General features: G+C 44.8%; 4 protein-coding genes across 4 annotated transcripts; 1 reads left to right on the plus strand and 3 right to left on the minus strand.

Moving 5' to 3' along the window:
• Positions 1-669: 669 nt before the first annotated feature.
• On the minus strand, positions 670-1,649 carry N7466_003300 (phytoene/squalene synthase family protein; the record flags this gene model as incomplete). Its single annotated transcript, XM_057162697.1, has 2 exons — positions 670-1,534; positions 1,594-1,649. 2 exons carry the CDS (start codon positions 1,647-1,649, stop codon positions 670-672), a joined length of 921 nt encoding a protein of 306 aa, XP_057023812.1.
• Positions 1,650-2,319: 670 nt separating this feature from the next.
• On the minus strand, positions 2,320-5,143 carry N7466_003301 (phytoene desaturase family protein; the record flags this gene model as incomplete). Its single annotated transcript, XM_057162698.1, has 6 exons — positions 2,320-2,531; positions 2,582-2,681; positions 3,345-4,289; positions 4,337-4,870; positions 4,922-5,043; positions 5,104-5,143. The coding sequence occupies 6 exons, from the start codon at positions 5,141-5,143 to the stop codon at positions 2,320-2,322; spliced, it is 1,953 nt and encodes a 650-aa protein (XP_057023813.1).
• A 715-nt stretch (positions 5,144-5,858) lies between these two features.
• N7466_003302 (carotenoid oxygenase family protein) lies at positions 5,859-7,760 on the plus strand (the record flags this gene model as incomplete). The annotated part of the gene is made up of 2 exons (XM_057162699.1): positions 5,859-6,539; positions 6,591-7,760. The coding sequence occupies 2 exons, from the start codon at positions 5,859-5,861 to the stop codon at positions 7,758-7,760; spliced, it is 1,851 nt and encodes a 616-aa protein (XP_057023814.1).
• Positions 7,761-8,095: 335 nt separating this feature from the next.
• N7466_003303 (class I SAM-dependent methyltransferase) lies at positions 8,096-9,940 on the minus strand (the record flags this gene model as incomplete). Its single annotated transcript, XM_057162700.1, has 11 exons — positions 8,096-8,174; positions 8,231-8,659; positions 9,002-9,158; positions 9,215-9,240; positions 9,295-9,335; positions 9,391-9,466; positions 9,519-9,560; positions 9,610-9,639; positions 9,691-9,747; positions 9,814-9,872; positions 9,923-9,940. 11 exons carry the CDS (start codon positions 9,938-9,940, stop codon positions 8,096-8,098), a joined length of 1,014 nt encoding a protein of 337 aa, XP_057023815.1.
• Positions 9,941-14,870: the final 4,930 nt, after the last annotated feature.

A 14,870-nucleotide genomic window follows, 5' to 3' on the forward strand; every position in this document is an offset into this window, starting at 1 on the left:
CTTAGGAAATCTCTTGTATCAACAAAGCAGAAGACATGGCTGAAATCAAGCTTAGACTTTCACTGTGCCAGCTGACAAGTTCCGTCATCAATTGTAACGGTATTTCCGTACCGGGACCCACACGTCCCGATCCGGAAAGTGTACGATCTTACTCTCGATGCTCGATCGCTCTGCAGGTCAAAGCTCGCGAGTGCAGATTACAAACCCTTGTATCTAGAAGCAAACCTGCAGAATTGGGTCGTTTGTCTTTCTTGCAACTCGGAAAATCTGCGATTGTGGCGCTGGCCGCCAAGCCAGCTGATAGTGATTTTTCTGGCCTGAGGCTTTCGCTTCACCTCACTGACCTTGGTCGTCAATTCGGAAGTTTCTGAAAATCCCTTCTTAATATCATCATACCTTTCGAAGTCATGTTCTGTTTTTGCCTCTGTCTTTGTTTCTTGATGTCTGTCTACCGATTATTCAGTCAATTTCGAGTTGCGCAGGCGAGGAGGACCACTGACTTTATTTCATATTTCGTTCTTTCGTCTACAACGGCATCTGACGTGTCCAGGTAATTTCAAGCAGTTCTTCATATATTCATTTCTTCAAATCCATATCTAAAAAACGACATTTAGAGATCAGAGATGTCTCTAGACGATATTCTCTTATCGTGATTTATGATGTATATTTTCAGTGCTCCAGTCCTGATGAATCACCACCATTCATTTCCCACCACGCCAGCCTCAATCTCCGCCACAGAGGCACTTTCAATTTCCCTTCCTCTCTAACCCCAGCCTGGCGCCTCTTGCGAACCATCGCCCCAATTATCATATAGCTCTCAACAGTTGTTTTAATAGGCCTTCGCACCTCCTTAGGCAGCTCATTGATTGCTCTGACGCTCCGCGCATGTGCTTCATCCGCCTTGCGCAACATGCGATCTTCAAAGATAGCAAGTCTATCATCATCGGGATTGGCTAGCACATCCTTCGGAGTCATCCCTTCCTCTGCCAGCCATGAAGAAGGAATATACACTCGGTTGATTGCGGCATCCCGCTTGATGTCGCGCGCAATATTGACGTACTGCAATGCTTGTCCCATGTGCTGCCCAGATTTGAGAATTCGGGCTTGTTGGACTGGATCGTGCTTGATTTCGCCGATTTCGTAGTTTTGGAAGACTAGCTCGAGAAGAGAGGATGCGACCGTGCCGGCGACGCGGTAGGCGTATACCTCCAGATCTGCTTCAGTTGCGATTGGAAATTGCTGCTTCTCGGCGGAAAATCCGAGGTCCAATTCGAATCCGGATAAGAGTTCCAGCAGTGGTTTGAGAGTGAGACGGGAAGTGGGTAGTAGTGCTATGGAGGAAAGAAGAGGGGATGGATCATGCGTCTGCTCGGGGCTCCCTTCGACGTCAACATAACCGTACAGAGGCTCTGAGGGTCGCTTAGCCGAAAAGCACCAGTTTAAAAGTTGGGATGCTTCTTTGATGTTTGTCTGCGCTGTTTCGCGATCAGGGGCTTCATCGACAAGGTCGTCTATGACCCGGCAGAAAGAGTATCTGTGACATAGTTAGGAAGTCAGGAAGCAAGAATCAGGGTGAAGTTGAGGAAATCATACAGCATGATCAGATCAGCGCGAAGTCTGTCGTTGAACATCGCGCTGCCTAAAAACATGTTTTGGCTCTTTTTAGACAGCTTTTCAATGGCTGCATTCAAGCCTTTGAGAAACCGCGTATCGAAACTTCTTCTTTGCCCTGTAATGTATGACCAAAAGACCTGGAAGAATGAAGGTCGGTGTCTGTCAGCCGAATTGTTGATTATCACGTCATACTCCGCTATAGCTAGAGCATGATCCATGGTGATTATTCCAAGGACAATCATTACGTTTGTCATGAGAAAGAAAAGCGCCTCTCTATTGAAGATTCAAATCCAAATAAGCAGTCTGCACGACCCACACCACACTTGGACTTACTCTATGTCTAGTGTTCCACCAAGGCGAATATCCAGTTTCGTTTCACGTTCAATCACCCATGTACCACGTTGAAGGGACAAGAAATCAACCATCCAGAGATATAATGTTGGCAGAATGATAGAAATGGCGATAGGTTTCTTCGGCAAGGCCGCAAAAAAGGTTCCGCACAGATGCCTAGCGATCAGCCCAGTAAGCATTTTCACCATTCACATATAGCATTCGACACAGCCTCACCATTGAAAAACCAAAACCGGAAGTGTCCAGACCAGGATAAGACCGAGATATCTGAGGTTGTCCTCACGCAGCATGCACACGATACCCGCGGCGGTTCCCGCCATTAACGCCGCGGACCCAAGCACTTTAGTCAGATCATCATTCTTCGGCAGTAAATATGCCGAAAGCACCAGATGCTTGGTCAAGATAATGTAAAGCAAGCTGGTGAGATATGTCTGGATTATGAAAAAAAATATTTCCTCGAATGGAATTTCGAATAATGTGTATCCCACTATCGCCTCGGCTGGATAAGACCAGATACGGTTGCGAATCAAATATGAGTCCCACGGTATGGTGCAGAAGACCGCGATCTACATGATATTGTCAATAGCAATTCCCATAGTGGAAAGATGATTCTGACGTTGATCAGCGTGGATATTCTGGCTATATCCAATCGTGTAAAGAACGGCCAATAGGCTACTGTTAGCAGGGCCGCGGGTGGGAGCGTCCAGGTTAAATGGCTACAAAGATTGTTTAGCCGGCTTCACAAATTGCATTAAGTGTCTGTCAAAGAAACGCAAGACATACACCAGGCAGTAATCAAAGCCCATGGAGCCAATTTCTAGGTGTGAGTTACACTAACAAGACATTTGCCGACCCAGCACAGGTATTCGAAGTCAATGTAGAAGGAGGAAGATAAAAGAGTTCAGCTTCTGCCTATAAATGTCAGGTCCAATCATTTTGGGGGCTGATGGGATAATCCGGATCACGGGAGCAAGATGTGATATCTTACGTCAAAAGCTGCACGAGAGCTTCCTGATTTGTGGGAAGATGGAATGTAACTCTAGCTAGGATCAGGGTAACTATGCGTTTCTGCTGCGGAATGTCGCGTTTACCAGTATGTAAGCAAAATACGCACGTAATATTGAATTACAGGATGGTAGAGTGTAAGAAACATGAAATAAAACATTATTTCCGTCAAGTGATCGAGATCCATTAGTGTAGGTAGTGAAGCAGGGAAACAGTATTTCATCGGTCTTCCGCTGTTCCCGGCCGATCGATCCGATCTCGATCAAGACAATGCTATGCGGGAAGATCCGCGGAAAAGCTACCCGGTAAATTTCTAAGATATCGAATTATGATAGACAAGTTCGGGCTTACCCTGCCAAGGCTGACCCGATGACCACAGAAATCGAAACAAATAATAGAACCCACTTCCAAAACGACGGGGCGAACATAGCCGATTTCAAGGATCGTAAGCAAATATGCCTAGTCTGGGTATTGGAAGTCTGCCAGGGAATAGAAACTTCGAGATCTTCCAAGACTCGTTCAGCAGTGAGCCTTGCGCCCGCCAGACAGGTCGGAACTCCAGCCCCAGGGTGTGTGCTGGCGCCGACGAAGTATACGCCTGCAACGCTATCATGTTTTATCTTCGGTCGGAAAGACAGGATGTTGAATAAATTGTGGTCAAGGCCAAATAATCCGCCTTTCTCGGAGTTGAACGATTCTTGCCATGTCGATGGTGTGTTTACACTCTCATGGTCGATTAACTTGCCGAACCCGGTGGTTCCTGTTCGCTCTTCGATAGCAGAAATCACGTTTTCGCGTACGTAGGATACCAAATTTGAATCGTCGAAACCTTTGCGGCGCGAATTTATATCTCCAAGGTTTTCGACAAGTACGAGGACAATGACGGCGTCCTTCCCTGGCGGTGCAGCTGTTGGGTCTATCCTGGATGGGACATGGACGTAAAAGGAAGACTTTGTCGTCGATTCACGTTCCATATAGATATGTGTAGATCGATGTCCAAATGAACTTTCGACGAACATATTGTGCGTCTCCAATTGGGGAAAGGTCTTAAAAAGCGACCAGTAAAAAGATATACTGCTGCAGGATATATTCTTGTGGCGACTTAATACATTCGGGGTTGATGGGCCTGGTGGGAGAAGTTTTTTGAATGCGTAAATTAAATCGGCGTTGATGATGACGGCGTCGGCTTCAACGAATGTGCCGGAATCCAAAGAAACACCCACAGTCTTTCCGAGAGACACATTCACTTTCTCGACTGGGAGAGAAAGATGATACTTGACACCAAGCCTTGTGCCAATCTGAAGTAACCCTTCAACCACCTTTGACACTTAGCCTTGGATTCAAAATAATTGAGAAGGGGACTCACTTGATAAAATCCTCCTATAGGGTACCACACTCCGTCAATCAGCTCAGCGCATTGCAGGAGTGTATAAGTACCTGGGACCTCAAATGGCGACATTCCAAGGTACATACTTCCGAGGCTGAAGACTCGACATAGCTTGTGTGATCTGAAAAAATTAGAAACCCTTTGCCAAACTGTTTGAAACGGATGCAGCTGAAACAAGTAAGGCAGAAATGCGGGCCTGAGAAGCGAGAAGAAGCTTGGGAAGTCCTTTTTTAACACGTGGATCACACTCTGCTCATAATGTTGCTGACACTCTTTCAAAAAATCAAGATAACGCTGAAAACCCGCCGGTCCTTCGATTTTCACGATTTCGCGTTTCATGTGCGCAACATTGGTGGAGGTCGTGAAGCACTCTCCGTCATCGAACCAGACCTTGCAGTTAGGCTCACATTTAAGAAGCTGTATATCTTCTGAAGACATAGAGGTTCCCAGGTGCCGAAATGTTTCTTCAAATAATTCGGGCATCAACATTATTGACGCGCCGCGATCGAAACGCTGGGAGAAAAATCAACAATAGTTTTCAAATGCAGGACTCAGGAATCTTACATAACCATCATGAACAATATTGCTGCATTTGCCGCCATAATAGTCATTTTTCTCATAGAGTGAGACTTGTACTCCGGCCTTGGCTAATCGGGCGGCTGTTGCCATGCCTCCCACTCCAGCTCCTGAGTTGATGTTCATGTCAGCTTGATAGACATGCCAGAGCTGGACTTCTCAGTTCATACCAACGATAACCACCCTCTTGCTCTTCTTCGTGCCTTCCATGTTCAGATCGGCTCACAAATCTGTCCCCTAAATACTTTGCAGACCCGAAGTCCCTTAAGTGAGCCCCGCTGGACACTATAAAAGTTTCCGATCCGATCGGGAACTAAAAGTTGTGACCCGCATAAGCAAGCAAAACAAGTCCAAAGACATTTAACTTAATATTGGAAAAGCGCATACCAATACGTTTCCCGATTCCGATCCCGATACAAAGAATTGATTTCCTTATGTCACACCCAAAAATAACGTGGCTTTTACCTTACCTTCTCGTTTTCGTATCCCTCTCCTAGCTTTAACCAAGATTCCAGGTTTCTGCCCGCATCAGACATCGATTACATCTTACCAATTCCACGATTGGCCAATTACAACAATCGGTGAAAAGAAGCCCATCGATCGATTTGTGACATGAATCAAACACATTCAAGATTTTTGGTGCGGTAAATATGTGTTTTTCTTCGTATTGTCATCTCCCGCCCTTTGATTGACGTCATCATTCTCACTCACTGACGATTACCTCCAACGCCATTTGAACTGATAGATTTACCCAAAACGGGCAATGACGATGTGCGCCGACTACCACGTGGCAGAATCCAGTTTCTCTAAGACTGTGTGAAGTTGCGGGACCAGCTAGAATCGCGTTGGGGGGCTGTCATCTAATACCGAACACGTCCAGGCGCCCCAGTCCCATCAGCCAGCTCCAAGAGCTCGGATTCCAGAAATGGCTTGGAAGACAAGCTCACAACGCGAAAGAAGCTTGAAGGGTAACTTTGCCCCGATTCAGTGTCAACGTGATCTAGAGCCATGCACGCACTACGGGACCATTCCCGTTGAGCTGCATGGTGGCCAGTATGTTCGAAACGGTGGGAACCCGAGCTTTGGAAACGACCTCACTGGCCCCGTGCATATGTTCGACGGCGACGGGATGCTGGCTGGTGTTTTATTTCGAACAACCGAGCAACCTGGCATTATTGAGCCGTGCTTTGTCAACAAGTACATCTTAACCGATATCTATCTTGCTACCAAGTCCATGCCGCATGTGCGTTCGCCGATATTGCCCAGTATGGCGACCCTAGTCAATCCATTGACTTCTACTCTTTCAACCCTCTACCAGCTTTGCCGGTTTGTATTTCTTGTTCTATGGTCCCAGTTGAACGTCCATGGGCCCCCAGTGCGCAAAGTCAGTGTCGCGAACACGGCCATTGTCTACCATGATCACAGGACGCTAGCGACTTGTCAGACTGGCCCGGCGATGAGGGTGCAGCTGCCAAATTTGGAAACTGTCGACTGGTACGAAAGCAGTACCTCGACTGATTATGAGCATACTACGCCTGGCTTCGGCGAAATTTTATTCGGTCGCAATGGATTACTGGGGATTTTACGGGATTGGACCACCGCGCACGTCAGTAACAATACTCTTTGCACCGAAATGAACATACTCATATGAAAACAGCCATTTATTGATCGCATAAATGGGGATTTGATTTCTTTCCAGTCATCTTTTCTGCCACCATTTGTCTGGTATTCTGTTATCCCCAGCAAAGCAGAAAGGAAATCCAAACATGCCGGAATACATGCTCCCATATCAGGCATATCGAGCCCAAAACTGATGCATGACTTTGGCGTATCCCTCAAACACACTGTTATTCTGGATCTTCCAATGTCATTAGACCCCATCAACATCCTGAGGGGAAGACCCATAGTGCACTACGATCAGAGCTCGCCTTCGCGATTTGGCATTCTCCCCCGCCGTGACCCTGCTCTGATCCGATGGTTTGAAACAGAAGCTTGCTTTATTTTCCATACTGCAAGTACGTGGGATGAACCCTCTCCAAAACCAAAATCTCCGGAACATGCCGAAGTCGAAGCAGTCAACATGGTCGCCTGTCGCTACACAGGTGCCGATATGCTATATTCTATGGCCTCCATTGATACGCGTTCGTTCTCATCCTCCAACAAAAAGCACGGAAGTGACAGCCGGCTATACTACTATAGATTCTTACTGTCGGACCACACTCAAAATCGCATTACACACCAATGGGCGCTATCAGCTATCCCCTTTGAGATGCCAGTCGTCTCACCATCGACAAACACGCCCAAATACGTGTATGGATGCTCCTCAAAAGACAAAATGTTTGGATCGAGCACAGACAACCCGATGAAGATCAACTGCCTTGTCAAAATGGATATTGGAACTTTGATCCAGCAAGGAATCGAGAAAAAAACAAAGGATGTCGATGGGTGTGTTGATGAAAGACTCATTAGAGAAGTAATACAAAGTGAGGATACCGGAGATTGTATCAAGGTGTTTCAAGCCCCGGACGGGTGGTGCGCCCAGGAACCGTGTTTTGTTCCTCGAAATCAAGCTCGCTCTGAAGACGATGGATATATTTTGACGCTCATGTTTGATGAAGGTCAGTTGGATAAGAGTGGAAGAGCTCCGGAAGATTCTAGGAGTGAATTGTGGATCCTTGACGCACTTGATATGAGGAGTGTCGTGGCCAGAATCTTTCTTCCGCAGAGGGTGCCGTATGGGTTCCATGGCAAATGGTTCACGCATGAGCAGATAAAGATGCAAAGACCGTATAAATCTCTGCGCAAACACCAGTGGCATAATCTATAAGTTCAATTCAATCTTGAAGAAATCAATAGGCGAATCGCGTCGTCTAATCTATTTATTGCTTTCGTTACAGTCAAGCATTAGGCTACACTCCAGATGTTGTTTTAGAACAGTCAAATTGCATCAGAAGAAGGCTTTCAATTGTAGACGTCTTTCTTGAACTTGTCATCAAGTATGTTGTGAATGGTCGAATTGTGAAAGCTGGAACCCGGAGATCTTAAAGAGTCTGGTTGATCTTGCGTTGTCCACCGACAGTGAATAGCATAGAAACAGGATGGTGGCAAACAGCAATGAAGTAAATATGGAGATTGACAACACCCAAGAGCCGTCAATACCACTTAGTATAGATTTTCGAGCTTGATCTTTGCTCCCCCTCGCAATTCTTCCTCGGTAGGCTTTCTTGCCCATACACGATTCCTTCACGGAATCCATTAGTGGAGGTTTCCAAGAAGATCATCGAGTCATAAACTTACGCAGGTTCATAGGCGTGAATCCTGGGATTCTTGAGTTCTGCACGCACTTGGGCCAAGAAGACATGTACCTCCTCGCTAGTCCACGGCTCCGGCTCGCCAAAGTGGGTGAGAAGCCACATTGCCCAGCCCTCCAAGGCAGCATTCCAATGAGCATACTGAAGGTAACCAGCCTCCTTCAATAATGGGTCTCTGGGCCAAGGTCCGATGGGAATTTTGTATTTTACTTCATGTATGTCGACGAACCCTGCGCTCTCCATCGCAGAGCGCATTGTTTCATGGGTTCTGAGAGACCGTCCGGCTTTTTCGGAGCATCGAATGAACATGTCGCCCCAGCCCCATAGCTTATGTTCTCTTTTCAAAGAACCGTCATCGCTGTAGACGCGTACGTCTAGTTCCATTTGCTCGATCCAGCCACCAGGCTCAAGCGCACTATAAATGTGACATTAGCTATGTGTTCCAAATTCTTTCATGATTCGCAGAACTATAATGTAGTTCTGAAGAAAAGGAGTGGAAATAATGGGGGAAGAATCAAAACTGTCTGTGGCCGTTCTTCTCTCCTAGGGGGATGGGGGAAAAGGAAGGGAGGAGGAAAGGAGAGAGAAGCTCTCACTCTCCCAGACTAGCTACCAACACCAATACGAAAACGCGCGGCAGCATGACCAGGAGCAGAACATGAGACCTCAGAAGTCACATTCTTCACTTCCCCAGACAATGATGAGGAAGAAGAATCTTTGTACTCACTCGTATGCTTGTTTGTACAACTTGTCCCACCCTTCTGGAGGGAGCGCCCCGTACATCAAACGCAGGTGTATCAAATCGAATGGCTCTCTCCATGTCCAATCTCGAAGCACATCATCCACTTCAAACAAACAATTTGGTGGCATCCAGGTTACTGGCGGTGGAAACATATCAACTCCTCGGACGACAGCTAGGTAGTAGTATTAACTCGATGACTCAGAAAATTGGCTATGAAGACATTCTTACCGGACGGATAAAGGTCGGCAACATCACTGGATCCAAAGTGGGTTAGAGGTTATACTTAACAAAGCTGTTCATTGACTTACATTGCCCAGCTGCCTTGACCGGTTCCTATATCAAGGATGTTCTAAATCAGAGATTAGTGACACATCCAAGCAGGTTGTATTTGATTGAAAATATACCTTAGGCGAGTTGCCGATAGGGGCGCGGAAGAGAGGGTTATTCTGGTTGTGATCAAGCACAAGAAACATCATATGACTAGATTTGTTAGCCATCAGTCACTTCATTAAAAGGAGTAGATGAGTTTTACCCAATCTCAAACGCCTCGAATTGTTGTTCATCGGAAGGGCCCCTATGAAGGGTTATTAAATGACTTTAGACAGGCACTGGGGGCAACAAACCAGTAGTCATCTTCTTTAAAAGATTGATATCTAATTCCAACGTGTCAGGCTCAAGTTCAACTTCAAAAGGAGCAGGCTTACCTTCGGCCATTTTCATATCGTCCTTTCGCGATTGCGGATGTGATAGAAGTCGTCTCTCTGGAGAATTTTTAGTAACCAAGATGACCGCATGTGTCGGTAACTATGATCCGCAGAGGTACTTACGAATGAAAGTCCTGCGGCTCCGTGCCGTATCCACGGTCATTAGAGTAAAAGTCCGGATCCTACATGAAATTTAGGAATCTCCACGTAGTACCACGGAATCACTACTGACCACCGCGATGTGCTCCATTTTCCAGTTGTTATCGAGTCACTGCCACATTCCAAAAGAGAGAAGAATTAAAAAGGGGTGGGGGAAAGCCGTTTTTTTTGGTGGGCACGATCCACCAAAGTACTTGGCAGGCCGCAGGGACTTCGTATAGTGAGCTGCGGGTGGATTAAAGTGGAGCGGAACTGATTTCCCCGCAGTCTCTGTTTGGTTAATATTGCATTCAATGCACCTATTTTGGCTGCTGACAATCCTAAAGTTTGAGACAATGACGATGTTTTCGGGCATTTCCCGGTAACAATGCAGAAGAACATGTGATTTAAAGAAGGCCGCCATTTATTTAGTGCGCTTGAGGAATGTTCGGCATTCCCATCTGCCTGAAAACTTCCTTACTAGCCGACGCATTACTAACTCCATCTCCCTAATCCTTGTCTTATAGAGACTAAATGTATGATAAGAATATGTATATAGTTTTAGCGTTCGAAATTTTAAACATGATGCTTATCTCCACAATCAATATGGAAGGTTTATGACATGTGTGTTGCAATATTGAATTAATGTAGCAGTCTTATCACATCCACGGATGATCGTGGGGTCAAGCTTTGGTTACCAGCAGACTATCGTCTATCAAGGCTGCTCCGAAAAACATGCAAAGGAGGAGATAAAACGGTAATTCACGAAGTGAAAGCTTTCTGTCAGGCCTCAAGTCCGACCTTGGAAAATGGTCCACGTAAAATTTGACTGTGCACCCAATTTGATCGATATGCCGAATGTACTAAGTGGTCCACTGTACTTCACATGTGCAGGGTTGCGCCGCGCGATCAATTGATGGTCGGTCGCATTGTCACTTGGCACCCAATGGAAGAGTCCCTTGCCCTGTATCTTGGCTTACATAAACATCACGCCAGTCCATAAAAGGCTAGTTGTGCGAGCTGCATTGCCGAGTCTCGCTAGACTTCGGACAGGGAAGGAATCCGTAAGGAAGGCCTTTATTAATGTCGGTCTGACATTCATCGTCGAACATTATCATGCACAACATTTCCTTCCATACCATTCACTATAATGGTTATAATTGTGAGCCAAGACAACGTTCCATTTTATTTTTCTTCCGACCCGAGGCGACACCAAGAAAATATCCATGAACGAGGCTTACGCGTGTCCATTCATCTGCCTTGTTGGTACGGAATATTCGAACCATCATCAGAGGGATCTGATATCTAATCTCGCTAGATTCGGAATTAGCGGGGAAATTGCAGCCATCAATTGATTATATGGAGCCAATTAAACTACGGAAATGGCGTGTCTCCTAACTGTGAACACACTGGGTCCCACATTTCTGGTCCCCACATTTGGCGGGAAAACAACGATAAGAAAAAAAAAGCCAAGCTAACTTAATACATAAAAAAACGGTTAGGATGACGATCTGTCATTGGTCGATCAGATTCCGACGCTGGGAATGAAGTGACGAGTGGATCAAGAGAATTGATATCGAAAGGGTTTGGACTTCAAATGTTGGCGCATCATTTTCCCAAGTACCGGTCGCGTCGTTGTACTGGTTATTTACCGAGGTTCTCCAAGTTACTCCCCCTCCCTCCTTTTCACTCGTAGTCTCTAGAGTTACCCAATGACCATTGATGTGTTCAAAAAAAACGCTCCAAAACAAGGGGTTTATTCGCATATTATCTTTTCATTCAGACCTATAAAGGAGAACCGTTAAATAGCAAGCAAAAGCCGTCGACTCCACAAGGTATGGTTTATCCCCCACCTGGGCTCTATCTATGAATAGAACCTAAAAATTGACCTAGTTCCCGAAATGGAAGCGACAATGTCGGAAAGGCGTTCCTCAAAAACGCCACGGTCAGACCACGATGAGTCTCCAATCCCGTGCAATTTGATGTCGGAATTCTGCAATTCTTGTCAAGAGAAGGGAGTCGTTCAGATGGAAGAAATACTACTCCGGGATAGCGCAATAAAAGAGCTAAAGGAGGAAGTTATAAGACTGCAATCAATTATAGACTCGGAGATACTTGGGAGTTACGATACCTCAAGCGTTGAAATGGAAAGCCTAATGGGCTAATCGGCTGAGAAGATGCACAAATTATACCCGAGCACAGCAAGATAGTCATATTTGTGATATCTGCTTAACCTTTGTTTCAATTTTCAAAGCGAGTAGCTTTACTTCGCAATATCAGCCTCATCCTTGAGAATGAAACGATTGAATCCCTTGAAAATATTAGCAGGCGCTCTTTTAGTGTGATTATTATTCTTCGATTTGGCCATTTTTGATACGCCAAGTTTATCGGATGCCTTTAAATGTGATTTATATGATTCTAAATGTCGATGAAAACTATATGGTATATGACAAAAGAAACTTCTCAGTTCCACATAACGCCATCTTTTCTTTCGCAGATTGAAATGAAGTGAATTCGCTCGATGAATTTGAATAGTACATAATGTCGTAATTATCTCCCGGTGTCTAAAATCGATTCAAGCGGCGCAGAAGCGGCGTAAAAAAACATCGAGGACGACGAGAGAGCAGAACACACTTTTACATCAAAAAATTGGCCTAAATGAAGGCACAGGACAAAATGCTATGAACATTCGCGTCATTGGCAATATAATTCAAGGACGGAAGGATGCCTTGAGAAGGAATTTCTTCGTAGAGGCAACACATCCTCAACCTTACAGGATTTAAACCTTTTCAATCACGGTTACACAATCAGTTGAGAAATCTGCTCATACTGAAAGAATCGCGCATATCCTTACAAAGTGTTTAATTATATCAGGTTTATAGATTGATAAGTTTGTCGACGACCTTAAATTTTTAGCCGTATTTAATCACAGAATGGGTTTGAAAATCTGCTCATAGTCAAAGAATCGCGCGTATCCTTACAAAACGTGTTTGATCATACTAGGGATCATAGATTGATAAGATTGAGGATGACCTTGAACAGCCGTATTTAATCACGGAATGGGTTTGAAAATCTGCTCATAGTCAAAGAATCGCGCGTATCCTTACAACGTGTTTGAACACACTGGGGATCATAGATTGATAATATCAAGTATGATCTTCACGTTTACGCAATCAGTTGGGAAATCTGCTCATACTGAAAGAACCGCGCGTATCCTTACAAATTGTTTGATTATATTGGGGATCATAGATTGATAAGATTGAGTATGACCTCAAACTTTATGAATTGAACCTTATTTAATCACAGGATAGGGTTAAAAATCTGCTCATAGTGAAAGAATCGCGCGTATCCTTACAACATGTTTGATCAAACTGGGGATCATAAATTGATAAGATGTCAATGACCATGACCTTAAACTTTTAGCCCTATTTAATCACAGAATAGGGTTCAAAATCTGCTCATAGTGAAAGAATCGCGCGTATCCTTACAACGTGTTTGAACACACTGGGGATCATAGATTGATAAGATTAAGCATAACCTTAAACTTTTAGCCCTGATTAATCACAGAATAGGGTCAAAAATCTGCTCATAGTGAAAGAATTGCGCGTATCCTTACAAAGTCAGCTTCATTGTTGATTACAGATTGATAACTTTAGATATAGCCGCAACCTTGCTGAGTTTGACTTTAATCAATCACGGTTACGCGGGAAGCTGAAATAATTTGCTCAATAATTTGCTTGCACTAAGAATTGCGCATATCCTTAACAACGTTTGAATCCTTGGTACGACGGAATATTCCAGAAGTCCCAAACATGCTCTCTCCTAGACAACCCAACGTTACACAGCACTAGATTCAAGACATCTGGAATCTACATGACCTTATATTCTACCGCTCGGCATCAAGTAATCGCGTTTATCCTTAATCAGCCCTCAGCCTTCACGATATTTTCTACGCGATTTCGTCGGCTTGCTAGAAGTTTCAGTCCGTAGTTAACACCCAATTGCAATCAATCAATCGCTATATGTCTCAATTGTTTTACCAATAGGATTTTCTTTAACACGATTCTTCCCCACATTTGAAGCCTCCCGAGGTCGGTGATTTTTTCGCCTATGATTCATCCCATTATCTCATCTGCTCTGGTCCGTCTCGAGTATATATCACCAAGCTGGTAGAGACCATTTCGAACGAATTGCAAGTCAAGTCCAGAAGAAATCCTAGTCACCCAGTACCTATCCCATAGAACACAAAAATACGATTCAATGTTAGCAGTAAAACACATGGTTCTGGCCGAGGCTGCCGAGCTGATCTCTGGTTCTGGCCTAAGGCTCCCATCAGGGGCCTAGAATTTCTCACGTGGTACCACGTGGGGCGTGGTCACGTGCGTTGTATTGATTTCTATTTTTTTCGGATACCAAGTATGGGTCACGTGCACGAATCGCCTATTTAGCCTCACTTCGTTCAGCTATTATTTCTGGAACACTGCGATTTTGAAGAGCGAAATAATGAGGATCGTTCCCGTAAGTTAGGCTTATTAAGAAGGGTCTAAAGGAGGCGGGGGACGTGCGCATCTAATTGAACACAAAAGCACAACTTACAAGTGAACATGCAGAAGTCGCTCGATCCACGGGGAATCGATAACTAAATTATCTGTCTGGTTCTAGCCCTGTTTTCATCTCTTGCGCTACATACAGCGTTTATGGTTTCATGAGCTGGGATGTGCCAATAAAATTGTGTCATGTGAACTACATATACCATATGACATCTGATAAGCGGTGAGATACAGCAAGAAATTCACTTTTTAGTAATGGTCTAGACTGTGTCATGGCTTTGGATTCAAATGTTATGTTGATTTCAGGCCGTATGGTCGGATGGTCGTTGATTAAGTATATCATATGGACATGCGAGAAGTTTGACTGAGGCAGAAATAACTGATATAGCGGCCATTCGTGTACGTTCAGGAATCATACGAGCAGATCTGGTCAATATATTCAGCATATAATGACAACGGAGCTAGATTCCACGAATGAATCCAAGAGCCGCT

This window comes from Penicillium verhagenii (genome assembly GCF_028828195.1).
Source record: "Penicillium verhagenii strain IBT 33310 chromosome Unknown utg000004l_segment0_segment0, whole genome shotgun sequence".
NCBI classification, from domain to species: domain Eukaryota; kingdom Fungi; phylum Ascomycota; class Eurotiomycetes; order Eurotiales; family Aspergillaceae; genus Penicillium; species Penicillium verhagenii.